This window comes from Ochotona princeps, chromosome 18 (assembly GCF_030435755.1).
Source record: "Ochotona princeps isolate mOchPri1 chromosome 18, mOchPri1.hap1, whole genome shotgun sequence".
Classification (NCBI taxonomy): domain Eukaryota; kingdom Metazoa; phylum Chordata; class Mammalia; order Lagomorpha; family Ochotonidae; genus Ochotona; species Ochotona princeps.
The window spans coordinates 33,433,399-33,459,097 of NC_080849.1; the positions used below are offsets into that span (position 1 = coordinate 33,433,399).

General features: G+C 38.6%; 1 protein-coding gene across 2 annotated transcripts in view; it reads right to left on the reverse strand.

Annotated features, from left to right (window-relative positions):
- The window catches only part of ZNF521 (zinc finger protein 521), a 285,548-nt gene that overhangs the window by 119,216 nt on the left and 140,633 nt on the right, over positions 1 to 25,699 (reverse strand). The window contains exon 5 of one of the 2 annotated variants that reach the window (XM_058676974.1): positions 15,208 to 15,289. In XM_058676974.1, coding sequence (XP_058532957.1) covers positions 15,208 to 15,289 — 82 coding nt within the window. Of the gene's footprint in view, positions 1 to 15,207; positions 15,293 to 25,699 lie in introns of both variants that reach the window. The other variant, XM_058676973.1, reaches the window with a different exon arrangement.

A 25,699-nucleotide genomic window follows, 5' to 3' on the forward strand; every position in this document is an offset into this window, starting at 1 on the left:
TGATAACTTAACATGTAAGATGACCTTTCAAGGAAAATGAAAATGTGAAAAATGGAATTTAAAGATAAAGTTCATTGCACAAAACTTGGAAACCTATACATAGTTTTTCTACAATACGTATTTTCCATGCAGTCTATGAAAATCCCTCCTACATAATGGGAAACACATTTTTAGAGAAAGTGAAAATGATCTTTTTATTTAGAAACGAAAGCTGCTCTCATGTCCCTATGAAAACCCATGATGCTTGGGCTCGGCAGCGTGGCCTAGTGGCTAAGGTCCTCGCCTTGATCCCATATGGCCGCTGGTTCTAACCCCGGCAGCTCCACTTCCTCTCTATCTCTCCTCCTCTCAGTATATCTGACTTTGTAATAAAAATAAAATAAATCTTTAAAAAAAAAAAAAGAAAACTCATGATGCTTACAAGGCTATAATTCCCTGCTAAAAGACACAGATATATGTGTACAAGTTCATTCAATGTGTCATTACTAAGACAAATTAAATGACAATAAAAGTAATTTAAAGAGGTACACTGACCCCAAACAGCCTGGACCTACAATGAAGTGTGCTTGGTTTCCAACATCTCAACATCACACTCACCCTGCATGATGCATCATCCAGCGTAAAAACACCATGGTCTGGGATGTGGGAGACGCAGGAACCATGTCAAAGCAACTCTTCACATTTGGCTCAGACCACATCAAGTGCAAATAGTGAACTTAAACATGAAAATGCAATTTACTCCAACTAAAGTATACGTTTTGATCTTATAAACAAATGACCTGACACGCATTTCCAATGTCTCGAGGTGCAGAGGACGGCATGTAGCACAAACTCAGAGAATGCCTTCCGGCTTGAGAAGTCATCTTTGTACATCACTGCTTTGAGTGAGAAAGTGGAGCAACTGGTTACTCATAAAGATGATTACATTTACATCCTCATTCAAGATGTCTCTGCACTGTGCTTCCCAAACTATTGAGAACGTATCGCTGGTTTCGAACACTCAGCCTTTTTGTGGTTTCTGAGCTCTGATGCAGAAAACAGAGGCTATACCCTGTGCAAAACAACAACAACTATTAATAAACGCACTGCTGTCCGTGGTTCTGGCCTGCAGTATCTACGCGGCAGGCGCGGCACTCGGCCCTCAGTATTCCTTCACGTATGTGATTTGAAGATCAGGGTAAGTTCCTATTTCAGCAAGTTTGCTCCAGATTATCAACTTGTGTGTTTGTGCCTGCTGGGCTGTTTGAATGATTACCCTATCCCCCCAAGCCCTCTGCCTGGACTGATGCTGCACCCACGGCGGTGACCTCTCACGGTGAGGATGCCTTCTACACAGTCAGCTTTCCTGCTTGATGAATTCCAACCTTTCAGCTCATCTACACTGAGCCTGTGGGCTTCATGTTTTTCCTTCTTACTCTTTGTTTAGGACTATGGGAAGTTATGAAACATATTTTTCTAGTTCTCCCAGGAGCAAGACCAGGTTCACAATTTGACCTCAGAAGCACAGCAGTCCTGCAAAGCCAGACAGCCCTGATAGAACTGAGTATTAGTTCTCTCTCCCTGGCCTACCCAAACCCTCACATGAAGCATGGAACAATGTCACTGTTGGGAAACAACAAACAATGGATCATGGTGAGGCTGGAGGAGGAGAGGTAAAGAGATTTAATCACATATAAACATCATGGGCACACGGATCCCTTTTCTCCAAGCTGCCCACTACAGGTGAGGGCACAACCTCCTTACAAAACTAACCGGCCATTATTTCTAATGGAAGTGTCTATCCACCTCTTATCATCAGATCAAGTTACAGGATTCTTGACCCAGCCAGAGATTTTAGTTTCCATGATGCCAGAAACCCCCACCTCACCCCAGGGAATGATTTTAAACAAACATACAAAAATATCTATACATTAGACAGTTCTTAAATGAAATGTGTGAGCATGAACCCAGAAACAACCCAGGCCATCAGAAAGACTGTCGACTAGACTAATTAAGGATTCTGTTGCTGAAAAAGGAAGGCTGACCCTGTGGTCTTACTTACACAATTTCCAGCCAGAGGGATTTGAAGTGGAGCCCCAGAGGGGGCATTTCTATCCTAAACCCAAGAGCACCTTCATTAGGGAAACTGGTGTAAATGAATCCCTTTGCCCAATGACAGAAGACACAAATACTTCAATTATCTTGGTGTGGAATACATGTACTAACCCTCTTGGATTCAACAAAATGAGCTGTAGTTTTCTCTTATTTATTTTGATATTATTCTTCGCATTGTAAAGCACATGCAATTACAAAGGGGGCATTTTGAAGGAAGGATGATAAGCTCTTTAGACAGAAGGGAGCGATTCAAAAATTGCAAAACTTCAGCTTTCAAAAATAGCCTGAGTGACCTCTTGTAGTAGTCCGACCACTCCGCAGCAAGCAGGCGGCAACCCCTGTGAAGAGCGAATTCTGGCAAAGTTCTCTCTTCACAGATGATGCACAGCTTAAGCTATAATGAGTTTTTGGGTTACAAATGCTGAACACATTAATATTCCTTGATGATAATTATCACAGTATAAGCACCTTTCCCAATGTGAGTAGCATAAAGCAACTGAAGCAGCATTTTTACTACATTTGAAACAAGCTGGAAAATGGGATTTTCTACTCTTGTAACCTGAGGTCAACATACATCAAGCATTGCATATTAAACACACCTGTACATGGAGCCCATCTCCCTTTCCTTCCCTTCTACTTCATGAGGAGCAAAAGCTGTCTCCTCATCTGCGCTCTCTTGTATGAAATTCTTGTTTTGGACATACATGCGATGTACATAATGTCAAAACAAAATGTATTTCCACCCCATCATAATGAATCTTGTGTTTCTTCTTATGAGAATACAAACAGCAAACAAGATCAGCAGGCCATGTTTTACAGATATGTCTCTGTGCAGTCTGAATGAACACGGTGGTCACTGGCTGCATATAAAACAGGATGAAAATTAGAACCTAGCAAATAGGCTCCTGGAAGAACCACACACACAGTACATATAAATCTAAACTCCCAGCCTTAATCTTTACATCTTCCAGACTCCTAACAGGATTAAGCATGTGAGGGTATAAAGATGTGCTCTAACCTACCAACATAATGACAGTGGTGAAGTCTGCATCCTATATATCAGCACTGGAATTGTGCAAAATCCCTAGAAAGCAATTCAGACTCCAGATTAAAGCCCCAGTTATTGTTACTATCAAGTATAGTCAGAAAAAAATCGAGTAAAGATGATCTATTATGCATCCTATCAATAGACACACAAATTATCTAATATATGCTATTTGCCACAGGATAGCCAAGATCGATGCTCAAAAGATATAATGCACTATGTCCCAGTTTGATTTGATAATATGCTTTGAATTAGTTGATCTCCCCTCATTTTTATTTCTTCCCCTCCATCTATACAATAGAAGCGAAAAGATATATTGGAAAGCTCAGCAGATGCCAGAACAGCTTAAAATAATTCTAATCACGGTCCCTTTTATCTTTTTCATGGATTACAGTGTCATCCTAGTACCCCCAACTGCACTTTGATTTAGTGGCAAAAGAAAGCCAACTTGAACCCTTGATCCAGAGCATATGAACTGATTTCAGTCTGGTAGGTGTGAATATGCTGAACTCATCTGTACCATGTTACACCACGAGTCATTAAAGAAATATGCCTCACTATAAGTGCTTCAAGTTCTCCAACATCATTTTTACTTCTGTGCTGCAAAAATGTCTTAAACTCCCATTTGAATAGATGATAGGGTTATGAGATAACCTTTACTAAATATTTAACAGCACTATCAGCTTATTAAATACTATCATGTGAGAGCCACAAAAGCATGATACACCACGCTTGCCTTTTCTTTTAAAGTTGATGCCGGTGCTCATTTTTGAACACTCCACAAGCCCATTCATCAGTAGAAGTGATGCATGTTAAAAAGTCCTCATTTACTAGCAGATAAATGTGGCTAGAGAATCTTTTCAGTTGTAGAAATGACTGAAAGCCTATGTAGCTTCAGTATGCAAAGTTTACTAGACCTCAGCCAAGGAAAGAAGCTTTTAAAAGGCCATGCTGAAGTCATATGCACAAGTTTAAGGTAGATCTCTTTGAAACCTAAGGAAGCATAATGTAGTTTTTGGTTCAGGGAAATATGAATACACCAAAACAAGGCAGAAGATTCACAGACAGCCGGTAAAGCACTAGCATTCATCAACTTGGGAAATACTATCTCAAATGCTGATCATCTAATGACACTACCCATTGAGACTATTGCTGTGATCATGGCATTGCTGACACGTGACTCCTGTGCAACTATTCATGAGTGCTAACTTAATAAAAAAAGAGTGTTCATATTATTTTCACACATATTACGTGAAGATATTTCTAACATAAGATGCCCCCCTTTTTTTTGGAAAAAGTTGACAAGAATATTTTACCCTTTTGTAGTGGAAAGTCAAAATTCCCATTGAAAAAAAACTTTGAAAAGAACTACCATCTTACCTAACTTAAAGAAAATTCCCTTTTCACCAGAGGCCTACATGGTGGGCTTTTATTCTGTGAACACTATAACAATGATTACCTGTCCTCCTAGCTCTCAGTGGAGACTCTTGCTTTGGAAAATGTCTTGTGGTGACTTACTAAATTCAGGCTATTTCAATTAGTATTACTGCACATTAAAAATTAATCACATCACTGAGTGGATTAAGGTTTAAATTTCAATTCTACAGTATGTGCACCAGAAATGACAGCTAAAAATCAATGCTCTTTGGCCCACAATCGGAAGTGTGTATGGTCGAATAGCATGGGACTGGCGTCATGGGCAAGCAGTTTTAAAAGACTTGATAGTTCCATTGAAGGTGTGTCAGTTCTAATTCTACATTTTAGTTTGAATGCTTCACAGTAGCCCAGCCTTAGACAAACAAAAACTCAACAACAGCTACACAGACGATTTGAAAAAGCAAATGGACACAGGTACTGAATTTATGACAACCAAAGACTCAGCCATCACCCCAAATTCACATAATAGTTATCCCCAGGTTAAGACCTCTGTCGTGAGTCTGTTCTACAAGTCCTCCTGGTGCTATTAGTTACTGGGTAAACATGGCTGCAGGCAAATAAAGAGAAAAACTAATGAATACAATATTTATAGTGACTTTGGCTATGTATTAAGGAAAATGAACAAGATACTAGCCTTGTGTATATTTTGTTCAGGCAACAGTCCTGTGTAGATATACCTTTCCTAAATTATTAGGCCTCATCGTTGGGAGGGAGGATCTAGGATGAGTAGGGTTGATCAACTTGACCATCAATCAGCTTTATTGATTTATGACATCTCCACAAAATGCGTGAAAAGAAGCGTTTCCCTTTTATTCATTACAAATGTGCTCTTTTAAAAAGATGGAGGAGAGGGACATTACAAATGAAGTTAAGAAAGTAAAGTGGCACGGATGAAGAACTGCCAGGTCACCTAGGATCTGCAGGTTTGGAATTGAATGGTGATTGGGATGTGCCTAGGAGAAAAAAAAAAAAAACCTACAGTGCCTGCAATGTTCCTCAAGATCCCCTCTGCGTTGCACTGGTGGCCAACATCGAGTTCAGCAGCAAGGGAGTAAAGAAGATGGGAAGTAATAATAACAATAAAAGGAATAATCTGGTGCAAATGGACCCCAAGGTGTAGTAGTCATCCCTGTGCAACCATCACCCTTCACTGCAATTTACTGATGTTGCTTCATTACAATGCAGCATACAAAGGGGCAATGCACAAGCGCACCACTGGAAGCATCATGGCTAGTAGCAGCGCACACACCGTCCCAGCAGGCACTGTCATGGAAGCTAAGGGAGGGTCTTCAAAAGTGAATTCACCTGTTTTAAAAAAAAATCTTCTGGAGCAGCATCATCCTGATACAGAGTGGGCATAAACTGCGAGGAAGAGAGACTAAAAGGTAATAGAAAAAAAAAGGGGGTTTTCTTTGTGAGCCAGTGGATCTCAAATGGATATGAATTCAAACAGCCCATGAAGACCCAATAACTTGTGGCTTTGTGAGAAGGAAAAGATGCAGAGCAGGATGCTTCCTGTTTGGAAAACCAAAACAAGTCCTGTGTTTCCTACTTTTAGTTCTGCATGAACTGAAACTATGTCTTTTTAGGGGAGCATTAACACTGTAAATCTGGGTTAATATATTTAAAAGAACATCTGAATGGTATTCAGCTCCAGGCTGGCTGGACTTGCATTCCTGACTTTTCAGTCTGAGCAGAGAAGAGGCTGAAATGTGTTAAGGGGCGGGAGTAGGGGGGGAAGATTCTTCCCTCACCAAGGATCACTGAGTATGTCATTGGTTAATTCTTGCTCTATACTGCTCATTAGCATTACTCTCAAGTTTCTGGTTATCACATCTGAAATATTAAGACATAATAACTACGAAGGTGCAGATAATTGGATATTAACCAGAACATACTTGACTGGGCAGGAGGTACAGCCCTGCTTAAACTAATCCTGAAATATATTAATCACCAATTAATGAAAGGGTTTCAAATTCATTTTCTATTACAGAACACCTCCGAGCACCTAAGCTTTTTCTAACCAAAATGACTTGGAATAACAGGGCAGAAATAAGAAATACAACCATCTGATGATGGCTCGAATTTATTTCTTAAGCCTGTTGTCTGGTAATCCTGAAAACTGTGGCCAAAGCCCCGATCGCTCTCTTACGAGGACTGGAGGAGAGGAGAGGGGATGTTTTTCAAAGTTCAGTGCCCTCTGTTTAAATTCCAAATTTATCCCTTTAAATGGCAGAGCCACAGCTAAATATTTCATCAGAGAGCTGTCATAACATTATCTAAGTCTTCCAGCCCGGAGAGCCCGCCAGACCTCCAAACTAACAACAGATGTACTCTTAAAATATGAAGCCAATTAGTGGGAGCCCAGAGAAGTTCAGCAAAACATGTTTTGTACCCAGCAGCACTAAGGAGCATTTGTGAATGAACAACCATCAGGGATACTAGCCTTGTCTGAGGCGCAATGTCACCAATAGTTAACTAAGCAGAAATAAAGTGATGCTGACGAAGAGAGGAAGGAATGGAAGAAGAAAACACACAGAGGAACAAAGAGAAGGGGTATTTCCCTGTGTTCCACGTGGCTGTGACATGGGGTCTCATCAGTTTCATCAATGTTGCATTTGCTTGGTTTTAAAAACCCCCTCTAATAAGCTCCTTGGAAACACTTGTAAAGAATATTCTCCGGCTGGGAGAAACGGTGATGAAAATGCCCCTCAGTGTAAAGAAAACAAACAATAAAGCTTCTAAGGACATTCTTCTCAGAAAGGGATTCTAGCATCATTTCGTATTTAAAAGGTGTAACTCCTAGATACTCTGCAGAAGACATACATTTTGATGCCAGAGAAGACAAGGTGCTGGGATTAATGCAACACATACAAGTAACTGACAATGCATCACTGTTGTTCCTGCCTTCTTCCACTTCATCTGATAAAAAGAAATCAGAGCATCCTCCGATCTTTTTTTTTTAATCGTGTTATTTGTTGGCTTTAATTTTAATAACTCTTAAATAAGCACTCATGGCAGATGAACTCAGATATGCTGGCAAGTAGGCCCTTTTATCAACAATTTTGCCGTAGAAATACACAAACATTTCAATGGCTCTTCATTAGCAAACAAATCAACAAGTGATATTTTAATGCATGACTTTATTCCATCTCTGTGGGGACTGTAGTTGAGAGTGTGATGTACAGTACAGAGAAAGGACTCACCCGCCCCGGGTCCCAGGGCTCTCTCCATTGAGGACTCCGCAGCTCCTGCTTAAAGAGTGCATTTAATTGACTGATAGACAGTAGCTTCTTTGTTCACACAAGACAGCCAAGTAATGGCAGCTTGAAAATCGTACCATCTACAGGGTCTCCTGAGACTAGTAACAGGGGGATATGTGTCAGGAATAAATAAATAATCTAATTATTAAGCCACTTCCTGTCAAGTTAACTCCAATTTGTTGGCTTTTGAAGGCAACAAAACGAGGCATTTTTCCTCATTATGCTTCTCTTTTTATACCAGTGGTAATCACAGGCGGATTAAAGGGTGCCTGATTGGTTTTTTTGTCAAGGAACTGAGAAGCAGCCAACAGTACAGAAAAACAGAGTTGGGGTTAGAAGAAATTTCATGCTTGTCTCCTTTCCAGCTCCCTAACAGCCCACGCGGCTGCCCCATACAGTGCTGCCAGCTGTACAGCAAATGTGTACCCCTCCAACTGAGGCCTACCAGGCCACAGGCGCCATCCTGAGAGCTGTGAGATACCTTGCAATCTTGGCAGGTAGCTACTGCTGTCATAGGCATAATTCTAAAGGTGACCTACGAAACCCCGGCAGCTCACCAAATGCAACAATATGAGCAGCTGAAGTTCGACACCCACTCTCCATATTGGCTCCCTCTCCTTTGTTTCCTGCTATTCATGGCTCTGCAACTAGGAAATAACCTGTGGAAATGGGTCGTCAGAGGCCTGTTTTCTAGGTGTGTGTGAACTGAGCCTATGCATACGGTCAGAAAGGTCTACGTGCAGAGGGGGTGTGTGTGTAGGGATCTTTGCTATTTATTGTTGATGACTTTTCCAGCTTTCAGAAACATTTCTGCACACTTGACATCCGAAGACAGATACTTGCTCTTGCTAATAAACATATCAAACAGTGAGTGAGGCACCGGTGCACTTGTGGCGTAAGTCAAAAGCGAGGACAGACTGAGAGCCAGAAGCCGCACCATTGTGTCTCAGCCAGTCACATGGCACTACCCATCTGGCACAGCCTCTCTTCCTAGTGTCTCTGTGCAGAGCCGAGCAGATAAGCTGGCATCCAGGACGTGGGCTGGAGCACAGCATTCTTGTACGGCCTCTTTAAGGGCAATGTGTTCTAAAGAGGGACCAGAAACGGTATCTTGGATCCGTTGACAAGCTCAGCCGGAATCCTCATCCTCACAGAAAATTCACATCACAAGAACTGTCTAAGAGGCTTTCTTTGGGGCTTGTAAATTAGAAACGACCTGACTGCCAGCATTTTGTACTCTAGTAAATCAAAGCCGCTAGACACAAGTGAAAACACACGACGCGGATAAACATCTTGATTTGTCTTTTAACAGCGTACCACTGAAATGAGGACGCAGGTCTGCAAATGTTCATAAGTAATAAGAATCCAAATAATCAAGAGGCCTACTCGCAAAGCCTCCCTTGTACCACAGTGTCTTTTTTGTTCTTTTTCCTGTCTCTTACGTTGTCTTTGTTTTTGGCAGGCTATTCGTAAAAGGAGACATGCGAGGGTCCTGCGGCCCTCTTTGCACTCGGTAAACAGCATAGCTAGGTCCTATTGATGCCCGCGGATGTCCTTTCTGAATACATCTTGAATTTTGGTTAAATTGCGCAGATAATTTGGCCCTCTCCGTATTTACAGTCTGCTTCATTGGTACCATGAATTCTGTTTTCAGTTACTGTCTGCAAATTCCCTCTCTGAACAATTTCATGCGAAGCAATAACACTTCATTCTACATAAGTTTTATCTGATGTCCCCATACAGAGCTGCCAGCTGTACAGCAAATGTGCGGTTCTCAAACTGAGGCCTACCAGGCCACAGGCTCCATCCTGAGATCTATAAGGCACCTTGCTGTCATTGGCAAGCTTTCTCTGCTATCGCTGTGACCATCGCTCCACACTGCACACAACTTAAAATCATCTGATTATTAGAATTTGTGGCCCACACTCCATTTTATCCTTTATTTAATCTATCCCCAGATCACACATTTGTTTAAATGTTTTGGCTGGTTTACAAATCATGCAGCCATCTGCACAGTAGGTGTGACACCATTTTTTAGAAAAAAAAAGTTAACGTGACAAACAGATAAAGTCATTTGAAATGCTTTGGTGTTTGTTATTCTGCCTGGTTCACTTGGACCAACTCTAAGAAATAAATAGAATTATCTGTGTAAATCGATGAACATCTATGAAAAACAACACCCAGCAGAATGCCGAGTTTGCTCCATTACCTACGTTAATATCATGACAGCTGAGGAGAGATGACCTGGCCCACTTCTCGGCTCTCCTGTACAGATGGCTATTAAAGAGAAAGTATCCCTTTTGTATGGTGCATGTAGAAACCCTTTATGGGCTTTTCAAATCAGCCAGCATTGCCCACATGAGGGAAGCTTTCTGTTACCATTAAACTGCCCAGATTTCATCTTTTTTAATCCAGCTCTTGATGAAATAAGCCAGTATTTCATCATATTTAACACCAAATGTCTGGTTCTTAATTTCTTGAAATTTTTCAGCAATCAAATAAAGATATTTTTAAATAATTCAATAGTCTTCTCGCTTAGAGTGACTGTAAATTGAGGCTGCAAAGGATCTCAGTAATTTTGAGCTTCTTAAGATAGTGTATACACACACACACACACACACACACACACACACACAGATTCATTTTTATTCATGTTTTAAAAACTGCCAATGGAAGCAGAGTTGAAAGGGCCATGCAGCCCTTTATTTTCCTAGGCACAGATACAATATCTTTTGGCTATTTCCCCTTTAGTCATATAAAATCCAAACCCTCTATAGACTTCAAAATATTGGTTTTAGTCTATTCCAAAGCAAAATGCCCAAGCTGAAATGCATCAGAGGTGCTGGTGAACGTCAAAAAGCTATAATGAAGATGAGTCACACAGTAGACCATCCACTAAAGAAATGAAAGAAAAAGAATGCCATTTGTGACCTTGAGCATCAAAGAAATTGCAGAATGTATGAATGTCACTTGTCACAAGAACAGACTCGAATTTCCCCACATTGTTCAGAACTGATGTATGCATCCTCTTTGTCTTGACGTCTGTGATATATATCATGAGAGACATAACACATGGGGTGCATACCTCTCCACATGCACTGCACAAGCGTTGATTTTTTCTGGATCTGTAAAAAAACTGTAATTACCTATGAAAATTTGAGTATTAGAGCAATGATAAAATCAATCACTATCTTTTCATCTGTGTCTTCTTCCTAGTAATTGTTTTGCTAGTCCAATTTTGTTTTTCTAAATAAATTTGCTCTTTTAAAATACTACGTTCACATCACCTGGAACTGTCCAGAACATACTTACTAGCGATTTTTTTGGATTTTTTTTCCTCTGCTTTCACAAAATAGGGTATTCTGATATTGCACATGCAATTTTTCCTTCACAACATACGTCATTTATAATCACATGAAAAATATGAGGGGAAAAAAGACTAACAAAACTAATTAAGTTAGCATTTCTAAGGGAACTTTAAAACATAATTTTTAGCTAAGAGTTTTGAACCCATTCCCTGCACATTCTCCATCAGTGAAGGTTGAAAAAAAAATGCTGGAGTCATAGCAGTAGCCTGACTGCTTGTCCTCTAAGCCCATGACCATTGTCATCAATTCCAAGGATAATGGTATTTCTCCCTTTTGATCACTTCTTTGTCAAGCTGACTGGCCTTCGATGGAGGAGTGCTGCTGGTTGTCTACCACCAGCCGCTCGCAATTTGCTCACTGTGTTTCATGAGACAGTTGTTTGTGACTGTTTGGAACACATTTGTCTCTTTGGGGATTTATGCGCTAGTTGCAATGCCAACCTCCATAGTGATCGAAATTTCTTCCTAACTCAAATAGATAATTAGAAGCTGGTAATTATTGGTCAAGAATTATCAGAGTGAAAAAATTAAGCTTCTCCTAAACAGTTCTTGGCACTGTCATCTCTTTATATTATCTCATGCCTAACAGCTCTTTATTCTGAGCACTTACACATTTACTCTACTGCTGTTGAGCCTCATAATTTTATATGAGGCAATGCCTTTGCTGGGTTAAACACATTTAAATTCTCTGGTTTCATCTTCATCTGTGCAAATCCATACCAAGTAATAATAATAATAAAATAATAATAATAACAGGTATCTCAGGAAAATAACAATAAATATTTACTCTGGTGAGAGAAGAGAAGGATGAACAGCAAAGTAAAGGATAGCATACACACATTTTTTTTTTTTTTTTGCATTGTCAAGTCAACCATCAGTATAATCTATGTGAAATGGACAGGGGAAGACAAGAAAAATTTCCGCATCAACACAAAAGTTAAAGAGAGAGTAAATCTTTCCCCAGGCAAAGCTGTTAAAGTATTTTTTAGTTCTCTCTTTGTGAGTGTATGTATGTGTGTGTGTGTGTGTGCGTGTGTGTGTATAAAAAAGAAAAAAAACAGGCATAGGCAATAGTCTGATTTCTTTCTGATAATTGTCAAAATGTGGTGGAGGGTGAAGTTTTTGTCCTTAACAGACATAAGCCAAATTCTTAGTGCATTTTTATTGAATGCTATTCCTGCAACTCAGATCATGGGTCCACATGAGCTACAAAGCAGGCACTTAAGACAAGCACCGTAGGTATGTACCTGGTAGAAACAAGGATGGTTTTCCTCTCACAAATGTCCCTGGCCAATATTCTGAAGCCAGCAACTCCAGAAAGAGGAGTGCAGGCTGCTCGGGACTGCATTAAAACATATGAGATACACAGAAAGGAATGTACAGAACTTGATTAAAAAAGCAATTGACAGGGGCCCCTCATTGGGCCATCTGCAGATCTAGCTGCTATCAGGTGATATAATCCTTCCTCTAGACTGATTGAAAAGGAAAACAGAATCTGTAAAACCACTATCTACCCTCTTAGCACAAAGAGTAAGAGGCTTTTCAGATGGTCCCTAATCCCTCTTCCCCTGCTAAATGTCTAGTTGAGATTATTTTTTGATTAAACAAAAAACACACAGAGATATACAATCTAAGAATACCTCCCCTCAATGGAGGTATTTTAGCCAACAAAATAATGCTGCCTGCCTCATTTGAAGGAGTAAGTATCACAGTGGGATTTTCAAAAAGGACATCTCAGCCTCCGTGTCTCCCTCCCATTTCCCATCGTCTTTCTAGATGTTAGTAACCTGAGAGGAGTTTAAGCGCATGGATGCATGGTCAACAGATAAAACAATTAAATGGATGCTATTCATTTATTTGTGCTTTGAGTGCAAGAGAATTACACATTTTATTATTTAAAAAAGCATGAATATTAAGTAACTGGGCCCTCTGTGAAAATGCATGGAATTTGCTTCTCTCATGGAAGGTGGATAGTCAAACGCTCCGCTCCCAAGAGGTGGTGAGTGTCACACTGATTCACTCTAAGGTAGAAGGAGGGAAGGCCTTGGGGAAGTACTAATGATGCAAGAAATGCAAGATAAATACAAAGAGAAAAGGTAGAAAGCTGTTTTAAAAAGGAGGGGACGAAAAGCCTGAAGGGCAAAGAACACTGATATCAGAAAATCAAAAGTTCTCTCAGGAGCATCCATTTCCTATTGCACATGTACTAAACAAGTAAAATATAAAGTGAAAATACATTTTTCTCTTACTCTGGATATTAGCATAAATAATACATTCAAAAACAAAAATAAGTTTACATCCAGTAGAACTAATGGTGACATTTCACTAAACTTTCCTTACTCTGCAAACCTCCAAGAAATGTGTCCACTCAGAGGGCAAAATCATGAATGACTGTCATTAACAAACTCTTTGCAAACAGTTGGAAAAGAGAAACATGGCTCATCTGGAAAATAAAAGTCACATTCTCTATTCCCTGCCCTCCCTCCTGCTGAATGAAGCAGTTCCATGACATTATATCACCGAGTTTCACTATCAACCAGAAGGTAACAGTAAGGAAACACATTATCTAAATCTCGTGCATGTTGCCATTATTTTGGGACTATTCAAAAACACCGTACTTCATAATATTCAAAAGTATAATGCATAAAAATTCCATGAATAGTATTAGCACTCACACACAGAAAATACCAAGATGAAGCAATGAATACTTGAACTGTTATGTATATTTTCCATTTTGCACACTCAGTGTTTTATAAGGAATAATCCTCCTAAAAACTCATCAACTGAAAACTATAAAGTACATCTTATTGAAAAACGATTAATCAGTTTGCCAACATACTTTTAAATTTATCTTCATTAATTCAGCCAAAGGCTTTGGAAGCTTTGTTTAGCTTTAGTGATCAGTTATAACATTTGGAGCAAGCCTTCTATGAAATATTCTTAGGATATTACTAAATAGTATATAATACAACTTATCCCTGCAAGCAAGTTCCAAGTCTAACATGAATTCTTTCATATCTTACAGTTTCATAGCAGGAAAATAGAGGTTAACTAGACTTTTAAAATAGGATATCACAACTATTTGTGGAACTATAAAATATCACACTGTGAGTACTAAATAAAAAATTCTCATAGTATAAAATCACAAATGAGTAACAAAAATAGTATGGTGTTTTAGCAACTGGCATTTTATTGGTAGAAAAAGATCTGCTTGATAAAGTTTAATTGGTTAGTAAAACTCTTAGTGTTATTACTAAGTGCTTATCAAATTAAACAACATAGGCAGCAACCCCTGAGGAATCAAGGAATAATGGGACAATATGAGTAAGTGGGAAAATTATTCTTTTAGTTCTAACCCAGGTGATTAATGCAAAATACTGAAAACATTGGCCTGGAATGACTTCAAACATCTTTCCCCAAACCACGTTTACAAATATCTATGGAAAATTTGGTGGGGAATAAAAAAATGATTACTGAAAGATCTTTATGATCACGATTATTTCCAGGCTGTTGAAATCATACATATAAAACTATTTCACGGCAATTTAAATTATTTATGTTTCCCTATCACAAGAACTCACCACTGTAGCTTTTGATACAAAGATGCTTAAGCAACACACAGCAGTGCCATTACCATAATAACTTCTGAAATTAAAACCTGTCTAAAACTCTATGGAAAGCTAACATCCAGTTCATTAACCATTCCTGTTAGTTTTCAATAATGCAAAAATGATTAGAAGTTTAATTTGCTAATCACCTGTGTTTTGACTGGCAGTAAATATATAATCCTCTGTAGAAGCCTAAAGTAGCCCTCACAGAAAATAAAACGGGCTAATGCCATATCAGGCCTAAAAATAGAAATTAAAAAAATCAATCATGCCTAGGAAAACCATTGATGGCTGAACAATTAATTCATCTTTAACTCTGTTTAATTATACAGACATTGATGTACACAAGTAGGAGGAGAAACTATCTGTAGTAAGGTTTACAGCATTACTCACCAATCATGTGGTTTGCAACATGAACCTGAATATCCCATTCATTGTAGAAAACCATCTGACACTTGATGCATTGATAGGTCTTCTTCTGAGAAAACAAGTATAAACAGAATTACTCAGCTAAGTGTGCTTTTATTGTTGGTTTGTTCACCACTCTAACACACATAAAGACATGCACACAGCAGTTTTCTAAGCTACTGGTCTTAACTATGTCACTAACTAATCTAATGTTGGGCTGCTTGGAAAAATTCCATGCGGTCTCACCAAGTTTTTGTGGCTTGGTCCCATCACTTTACTTTCAGTTGTAAACATTTAGAAGAAAGTGAGGCACATAACTATGGCACGATATATTTGTGGGAGACTTCTAACTAAATTAGGCACAATTCCAATCTAACTCAAATAACTGTCATATTTCCAGGCATCTATGAAATGGATATACTTTCTTCTATAAAGAAATTTTATCTTATTGAATATTTCAGCACTGTTGTGTCATTTACACATCCATTCTGTGAAGTGCACAGGGCAGCATTTTTATGACAATTCTGAGAGCAGAAATGAAGAAACAGAGGCCCAGAGAAGGACAAAGATCTGCCTCGTGTGCTACACAGCTGGGAAGAGAAGTAAGCTCTTGATTCTATAGACAATCTCTTTGACAAAAGCAGATCTCATACTTTGATTCCTGCAATCCAGCACATGAACTCAATAAACAAAATGTTGGCTATGTTTTCTAGTATACACAAGTTACAAATTCCTGCATAATGAAGCTCAATATTTAAAATTAAAGCCCATCTTGGAAAACAAAATAAACCATTTGGAAATAATGCATTTTGCAAATCTCCAAAATCTGTGAAAATTACATTTGTGAAATCGCATTTGGTTATAAGCATTCTTACAGAATTATTTCACCTGTAGTCACAGAAACTTGTTTTACTAAATGGTATTACTGGTGAATATCACCCTGCAAGCTAGAATCAATTTTAAAGAACTCAAATTGTTTAGAACGTCATAAAATGAAGGTGCTATTCCATTTCAGATTAAAATGATAATAGTTATCCAAGTAAAATTTTCATAATCATTACAATTTAACAGAATTTCCTTGTGAAATACAGAAAAACATTTCTTGCGAATCACCAAAGTACAAGCATACTTCCAATGGAAGCTGTCTAAATAACCAACCATCTCTGCACTCGGCGTGTTGTGAACTGAACGTGCTGAATCTAAATCTTACATGGACTTCAAACACTCTGACAATCACCGAGGAAGATTTACTACGCTGGGCTGTTTACAGGATGCTTTTCATGGTGACATATAGAGCAACACGTGTTGCGTAAATAACACCTATCCCTTTTTTAAAACAATATTTCCCTTTAGAACTAGTTAGAAAATATTTCTTACTCCCTGATGACCTGCATTATATATTGTTTATTAGCATACTTCTAGCATTATTCCTGATATGTGACCTTGTTGAAAAACAAAGAAACATAAACTTAATGGCTAGTCTTTTCTCTTGTTAGCACAGTAAAACATACAGTACGTCGAGAACTGTCTCCAAAAATGATGACTGATGAATATGTTGGTGGAATGTGCCAGGGGCTTTTTTTCTGTTTCTGTTCTAATAATAAAGAATAAAATCACTTGAAAAGCCAAAATAATAGATATCAGCTCTTATGGTTATCTTCAAGATGAACGGACACATTTGAAGATCTTTGTCTTTAACTATAGAAAGACAATGCTTTAGTCACTACCAACAATTCAAATACTAATTCTTTCTACTTCTAAAAACAATAGCTTGGACACTATATTCCAGTTTTATTAACAAAGCCCTGTGCTGATGGATAAGCTTCTCAATTTGCAATCAGATACACATTTAATGTGATCAAAACAAAGACCCAGGGTTTAAAACACTGCAAGCTTGAACTCCAGCTCATCGCACTTTTTCATATTTCCCACACACAAAGCAGCATTACGAACACTGGGATGTGCACTGGGTTTTCTTTTAAAGTCGTTGATGAAAATTCATTTTCACTTTTTTTTTAAAGTCATTTTCAGTGACCTTTAAAGTGTCCCTCATTATAATTATAGATTCTTAAACAAAATATTTGAGACACTCCTGTGCACCTGTACACCATTTTTAAGTAAAGGATTGTAACCTTGTCACCTTGGAGCAGAACCAGCCGGGGTAAAGTCCATTCTGTTCCGTGTGGCTGGGATTAGTAGGTAACTCATCCAAATTCTACACTCAAAGCTGATTTTCTGCTCCTGTCACCCTCTAGGCCAACCTCTAGGCTTAGGTGCTAGAAAGAGCTGGTTGAACCCCTTGACTACTATGACAGTTACAGTAACTCCCTTTTAGGCTGAAAACAGCGTAAGAAAATGCATAGGACATCTTTCAATCAGGTTAGCTGGCTCCAGATCAAGGTTTTATTAAGAAGGAACCCCCAAATGAGGGCTACCCCTGGAGGTGTGACCTGACTCCTGAGCACACAGAGGGACTGTCTCCTCCCCCAGGACAATTATTTCCATTTATATCAAAGACAACAACAAAAAGGAGTCAAGTGAGATCATTTCTTTTAAAAGCAGATAAAAGTAGAAACAGAACTTCCATTGTTTGGGCCCAGATTGGCCTTCATCGACGCTTAAGTTGTCAATTTACTTGAAATGCTAATTTAGTACAATTTTTAAAAGAGACTTTTTTTCATTAGCCTTTTTAAATGTGCTGCTTGGGAGTGGGATTGTCATTTCCTGATTGTTCTCTTTTGTTTTCTGATACTGATAGATGTAATTATCAAGGATACAACTTTTTCCCAGCACCTCATTATTTTTGATTGATTTTCAGAACAATTTCAGTGTGCCTTTTTGACATTCTTGTTTTCACTTACACTGTGGTTAAGGTACTCAGAGACTTTTAGAAAAGAGCATCTCATAAATTAAAAAAAAATGTGATTAGGGATCTTAAATAATATATATTTAAAAATGATTCTGGTGAAACCTATCCTTGTCTAAGCCATCTGAACCTGTTAGGACTAAAGCTTCACATTTGCATCTCACCAAATTAAAACAAAACAAATAACAATTCACAGTAATATTTAAACCTATATTTTGTATTGCAAACTACCTTGATATTTATGAAAACACTGAATGTTTGAAAAGAACACCAATGAGTCCAGAAGAATCATAGTAACCCACAAAAACAAAAAGCCAATCTTCACTGTCCCCAGTGGAGGGGACAACTAGAATTTCTTTCTCTGATAATTAGTAACTGAAAGGACAGAATACCTTGCTTTTCTGAGGGAGGAACTGACTTTAGTGCCTGACTGATGAGGGATAGGTATTCTTTATAAACAAATAACAGTGGGAGGGATGATGAAATTAGAACATCACCATTTGGCAATGCCCAATCAAATGCTTCATGATAACCCATGAATGGATGTTGAATCTAACAGAGGCATTTCATCGTTTGATGATTACAAAATGGAGAAAATATCTTTACAGTGAAATTAACTCACGGTAATCACTTGAAACCAGAGCATTTGCTTACTATTACTAATGATAGAATAGCTATACATCGGGTGTTTCCTGACACAGTGTGGAATACCCATAAAATATCTAAAATATATACCTGGATCTACTTGAATTTTTAGACAGCAGCAACTTTAGAAACAGAGAACAAGTATTATTGTGAAGAAAATACAGTTGTGAATACCCAGTATTCTTCAAGGGACCTGCACTCTTACGGTTAAAAACGAATCAATGTTACAAGAAAAAAAATGGACAGATTGTTCTCAGGTGAAAGAGACTAGAAAATTCAGCTTTTAAATGTAATGAGAGTCCTAGTTTGGGAATGAAGCAGTTAAAAGATTTTTTGAGGGATGCTTGTTGTGGGGCAGAATGTTAAGTCATCCCAAGGAATGCCATGTCCCATATCAGTTCATGGGATCAGGCCATGCCTCTGCTTCCAATTCGGCCTCCTGCAGATGCACCCTGCGAGACTGCAGGTGACAGTACACACAGCGCATTGTACTTCTGGGGAAAACAGGTTATATTAGGGAAGGAACTGTTTTTGGCCACTTTACTTATAGGGTCCCAGTCCCAGACCCATAAGTAAAATCCACGGGCAGAACTGGCTTCATTAACATTTAGTCTATTTCAAGATTTTTCCTGTTCTGGAGTTTTATCACCATTGTTTTTAACTAAGTATTTACATTTATGTGTCCTGGTCAATGCAAAAAGGACAATTTCTGTTTATTTCCCCCACGTTGTAAAATCAGATGTTTATGTGCACATCCAATTTCAGGATACAAAGTAAAATAAACAAAAACAAGGAATACTACAGGACAAACTGTTCAAATATGAATTGGAGGTCCAGAGTTCTGGCAGCTCTCATTTTGAGAGTTGTAAGGCAGAAATGCATAGAATCAATTTCCAAGAAATCAGCTTAGCAAAGGCAGAAGAGGAAAAAAAATTGAAACAGCGAATTTATTCATTTTCTCCAGAACCCAAACATCCAGCTTACATACACCTGAGAGAATATTAGAAGGCAGCAAAAAGTGAGATTGAAAGATAATTTTACTTTGGTGCAAAAGGATTTTGAAGTCCATCCATGAGAAAAGATGTGTGTCTTACAGTGGTGCTACTTGGGTGACTTGCATCTCATACCGGGATGTCTGGCTCCAGTCTCAGCTACTCTGCTTCCAAGCAAGCTTCCTGCAGTTGCATAGCCTGGATAGCATCCAAAGATGGTGCAAGTGTGTGAGTCCCTGACATGCACGTGGAAGACCACACTAGATTCTAAGCTTCTGGTTTTAACTTAGTCCAGCCTTAAATGTTGCCAGCATGTAGAAATGTCTCTATTCATATCTTGTTCTATGCTTTTTACCCTCTGCTCTCTATCTTCTTTTCAAATAAAATAAAAAGTAATATTTTAAATTGCATTGAAAAACAAAGGGACAATTTCAATCAGAGATCTCATGTGTGTCTTCAATCCCCAAGATGCTCAGCATTTAGAATGAGCAGTTAGTAAATTTCTCTCACGTTCTCCACTCACTTCTACTGACCTATACTGCAAGAATTGCAGTCTCGCAATCTTTCCTCCAGGTACCTTATCTGATACTTTGTGCATATGAGGGTCCTTCAAGAAGTTCATAGAAAATGAAATTAAAAGGTAATTTTGGTACAAAAAAATTTAAACCCCTTACAGTTTCCTTGATTGTATACATCTGCACAGGCTTCGTGAAGATCCTGTGTATTTTCACAATCAGTTTTCCTATTTCATAAGAAGGGAGTGCCTTCTGTATTCCCACAAATCACTGCCTGTGCCTTCACTGCTGTCCAGTCTAGTATGCCCTATCAACCAAAGCTCTTACTTCAGTTACTATTTTTCAACGTTACTATTTCTAACGTTAAACAATCAAGTGTTCTAGTTTTTTCTTCTTATATTTGCATCATAATTTCTCACACATGTCAGTGGAAACCATTTCTTCATCAGTTTGAGTTTCAAAACATACTTATTTTAAAGAAAAGACTTAGTCATATATATATTTATATGTAAGAGAGTGACAGAAACAGAGATGTTCGATCCAGTGATTCACGCTCTAATGTCTACCAGAGCCAGGACTGAGCCCGACCAAAGCCAGCACAGAATTACTTCTGGGTCCTCTACAAGTGTAGCAGGGATGCTAAGCATTGGAGCCATCCTCTACTGCCTTCCCTGGCACATCAGTAGCAAGCTAACTGGGAAGCAGAGCAGCCAGGACTGGGACTGACACTATGATATGGGATGCTGCCATCACAAATGGCAGGTTAGTCCACTGTCTCACAAACCAGACGCCTAAACATAGCTATTTCAAAGTCTTTGTCAAACCAGTCCATACAATCATTCTTTTCTGGTGTCGTGTCACTTTTTTTCATTGCTTGTTCCTTCACTGGCAGTAGACTTCTTCACATAATCTAGAATCCTGACTTGAAGCACATTTGTAGTAGTATTTTTTCCATGTATTCACTCCTTCTTTTCTAGTTTTAAATGATCCTTTTAGGTCCTCCCAGGCTCCTGGACCACAGTCTCTCAGAGGGACATTTCTAGTGCATCTGATTGATGCAGGGATAGAGGGGATGTTACAGGTTAAATCACAGATGCAGTTACATCATGAGTTCAGTTTTAAGTCACAGAGCTGCATTCTTCTCCTCACTCTTTAGACCTCTAGCTAATGCACCCAATTTCAGGAGAATGTGTTTTGTTATAAGCAAGGAGGCCCTTCCCCAGCCCCACAGGCTCTGTCCCATAAGGACATAAAACCCTAATTACCACTTTGTATTCGTGGGAATGAATCCAACAGATCCCTGGCCACAGCCTGGATAACTACTGGGATTTAATATTTGGTTTCTGATTTTCAAAGATAAAGAACTGTTTTGAACTTTGCCAAGTCTACTGGATTCTCTATATTTACATTTTATTTGCCATTCCTGCAAGTTTGGAACATCAAAAATGGAATTTCAAAACCATCTTTCCAAAAGTCCTACACCCACAGTCCTGCTCACCACCCCCGCCCAACACCTCTTTTCTCTTCACCAATTCCAACTTTGGTGTGGTGTTATTGGAAACCAAACTTAGCCTGGGTCAGAAGGCTAGAATTTGAGTGTTGTGCAGTGACAGTACCAAAAATTCTTTCCAAATACAACCAATTTATCTAAAGAGCAAGTTTTAGGAACTTCTAGCTGCAGGTATTTTCTATTTACTAGCTTCATCATCTAAGATGTATAACTAACCATTTGACTACCCTGAGTCTTAGTTCCCTCCCCTATAAATTAAAAATAATAAAACTCACATCTTAGAGTTGATGTGAGAATGATGTAAAAGTGCTTAGTACCATGCCTACCATGTCGCAGGCTTGCATTAAATGGTAAGTGCTGTTATTATTCTTTACTTGACAGGTTATTATGGGGATGGAATGAGATACGATACGAAGGGCCTGGTACAACAAAGATGCTTGTCAAAGGTTAGTTCTCACCCTTGGAAGCAGACTTTGGAACATATGAACAGTTCTTCAAAATAGAAGCCACCAATTTAGACTGTGTGACAACCAATGAGATTAATAAAGGTTTCTTAAATAGGGCTTTGAAGTGAATAACATAAAGAATATCACAAGTTGATGATGATGTTGGGAATTGGGATTAAAAAGTAGGCAAGAGGCTATAAAAAGATTGAAAATAAGTAAGAAAAAAATGCTTTATCAATGATTCTGGCAACATACATTACCATGACAAGAACGAACGAATTCATTACAAATGAAATAAATATCTAAGGGCAGGAGGAATTTTATTTGGCTCTATTTTGCTGACCAAAATAATAATAATAATAATAATAATAAGAAGAAGAAGAAGAAGAAGAAGAAGAATTTAAAAAGCAACAATTCAGGTATTTTACTCATTCAATAAAATCATTTTGAAGTAATTATAAGTTTAGGAAATTGTTACTGATTAAAGAGAGGGAAAATTGTTAAAAATAACATTACTAATGATAAAAAGTGTGGCAATTAAGGCACTGAGAAAACAATATATATTCATGGAGTCGATAAAAGGACACTATTGCCTTATAATTCTGGTCTATATCCTGAGTTAAAGACTCTATAAAACCTTGCACAATGCCTGGAGAATGGCAAAATCAAATAACCAAAAGATATTCAATATGAATCCCAAACTCAAGGATTTGGTATCTAGGAGATACACACACACACACACATTAGACTATGTTTAGTATTTGGCCTAAGTAGCATGGTCCAACAGTTCAGGACTAAATGTCTACGTGAGCATATGTCGAGAAGATAACTGAAATTCATCAGATGGGGACAAATTCACAAGGACTGAGAGAATCAGGAAAAACAACCATCTGAAATGAGAATAGTTTTCTTCAGTGTAAAACTGTAACAACACGCCTACCACAAAGCAGGCAGGATATTACAGTCCAGAGGGATACTTGGTGGAGTAGGAAGGACAGTTCAGAACAGAAATAAGATTAAAGAAAACTGGCCAAATGACAGGATGAAAGAGAGAAAGATCTAGTTAAAAACTATCCTCCGTCAAGATGTTTCCTTTAAATGACTGAATGGGGAGGTGATGTTTGGTATAGCTATTGGATCTGCTCAGCTTCTGATGCCAGCTTCTTGCTAACAAACATCCTGCTAGACAGCCCATGAGAGCTTAAATTCTTGAGGCCATTCTTGTCACTCACAAGTGACAGACAGGCTGAGTTCCAGGCTCCTGGCTTCAGCCTGATCCACAGCATCTCGACATTTAGGAATCTTGGGCATTTAGGAAGTATATCAGTAGATGAAAGACGTGTGAGTGTGTGTGTGTGTGTGTCTGCATCTCCCTGCATTTCAAACAAAAATGAAAACAGCTGGTGTCAGTGCTGTGATATAGTGAGTTAACCTTCTGCTCATGACACTAGTACCAGATGCAGGGACTGATTCAAGTTCCGGCTGCTCCACTTTTAATCTAGCTCCCTGCTAAACGCAGTGGAAGATGGCCCAAGGGTTTGGGTACCTTCCACTCACATGGGAGATCCAACTGAAGCTGCTTGGCTTCAGCCTGGCCCAGCCACAGTTGGTGTGGCCCTCCGTGGAGTGAACCATTGGATAGATATTCTCTCTCTCTCTCTCTCTCTCTCTGTTTTTCAAAGTAAACAACTCTTTTAGAAAAATGAAGATAAATAAAATGTATAAATCAATGAGTTAAAATTGTTTAATGGAACCAAGAAAGAAAAGTAGCACATATCTTTTTTTAGAAATAAAATTACAAGCTCTACAAAAATATGAATTTATCCTACCATTAATCTGAAATCAAGAATTTAAAAAGTCAAATAAGTTTTCCTTCTTTTTTCTTTGGATATGAGATAATATAGCACTAAGGTGTTTTACTGCAAATGTATCATCACCAGTAAAAAAACCAGGAACTAAATCTTCAGAAAATACTGACAATCACTAAGAACACACAGTCCAGTGTTGAAGTAATTTTCATGGATTACACCAAATAAATCTCATGGAAAGAATTTATTATCGTGAAATTCATAAACGGGGCCCGGCAGTGTGGCCTAGCGGCTAAAGTCCTCGCCTTGAACGCCCGGGATCCCATATGGGTGTCGGTTCTAATCCCCGCAGCTCCACTTCCCATCCAGCTCCCTGCTTGTGGCCTGGGAAAGCAGTCGAGACGGCCCAAAGCTTTGGGACCCTGCACCCGCGTGGGAGACCTGGAAGAGGTTCCTGGTACCTGGCTTCGGATCAGCGCGCACCGGCCTTTGCGGCTCACTTGGGGAGTGAATCATCGGATGAAAGATCTTGCTCTCTGTCTCCTCCTCTCTGTATATCTGACTTTGTAATAAAACAAATACATCTTAAAAAGAAATTCATAAACGAAGAATTCTATCTACTATCAAACATTTTCATTCAGATTGTGGCTCTCTATCCTGGAACTCGGTGTCGCACAGTCACGCTAAATTTGAGCCTGTTTCCTGTGGCCAGAGATGCTGCCTTACTTATCTCTAATCTCATTTTTTGTGATTCACACTTTCAGAGTCTCTCCCAGGGGACCTGGTTTATCTCCCTCCCCGAACAAGTCACAGAGGCCCCTGTTAAAATACCTTCTTCCAAATGATCTCATTTCATGTGATGGGTTCAGTTGCTGATTATGTCTATGCTGTGGCAAATATACCTGAATCGAATCTCCTATAATGTTTTCTACAGAGTCGGCAGTCATTAAATTTTGTCTAGTGACTGTGCAAAGGACAATTTCATGAGTTGCCTACATCCATCACCCGCAATGCGCAAGGTGCTACCTGGGCTGGTCTATTTCTGTCTGCAAGGCTCCTTACCACCTTACACAGCACCACAACTCAGTGAAGTGCAAGAACATGCATAACAGATTAAACTGATACTGCAGTAAAGGCCAAAAAAAATCAGGGCAACATGTGCTCTTTTTGCATTAGAACAAGGAATTTACTTTTGGTTGCCGGTGGCTGTAATATTTTGTTAATTTCTAACTTGAAGAGATTTATGATTCATAACAAATTCTAGTTAACTTTCTGAATTCATTGTGTTATAAATGCTCATATCATTCAAGTAAAATCAGAAATTGAGGGTGGGGGATTAGGTACTTAAGTAATAACTCTTCTATAAATAAAAATCAAGAGACAAAAGGAAGAAGTCAAGAATGTTTGACTTACAGCAAGTTAACAGTACATTTTTCTCTAGTTTGGGAGGTTGGTAGTACAAATGACAATCCTACCATAAACAATGAGCAAGTTTTCAGGAACAGAAAATATTTTAGAATTCATTAAAAGATAAAATTTCTTGACTAGGTAAGTTCTGGACTAAAAGCAAACTGGAATGTTACATAGGCTAAACAAAGTATGAATGAGTGATTGGTACCTTTGGATAATGAATTATTAAAATGTAAAAAGAATTTCACATTTGTAGTATATAAAATCATCAAAGTTTCTTTTTTG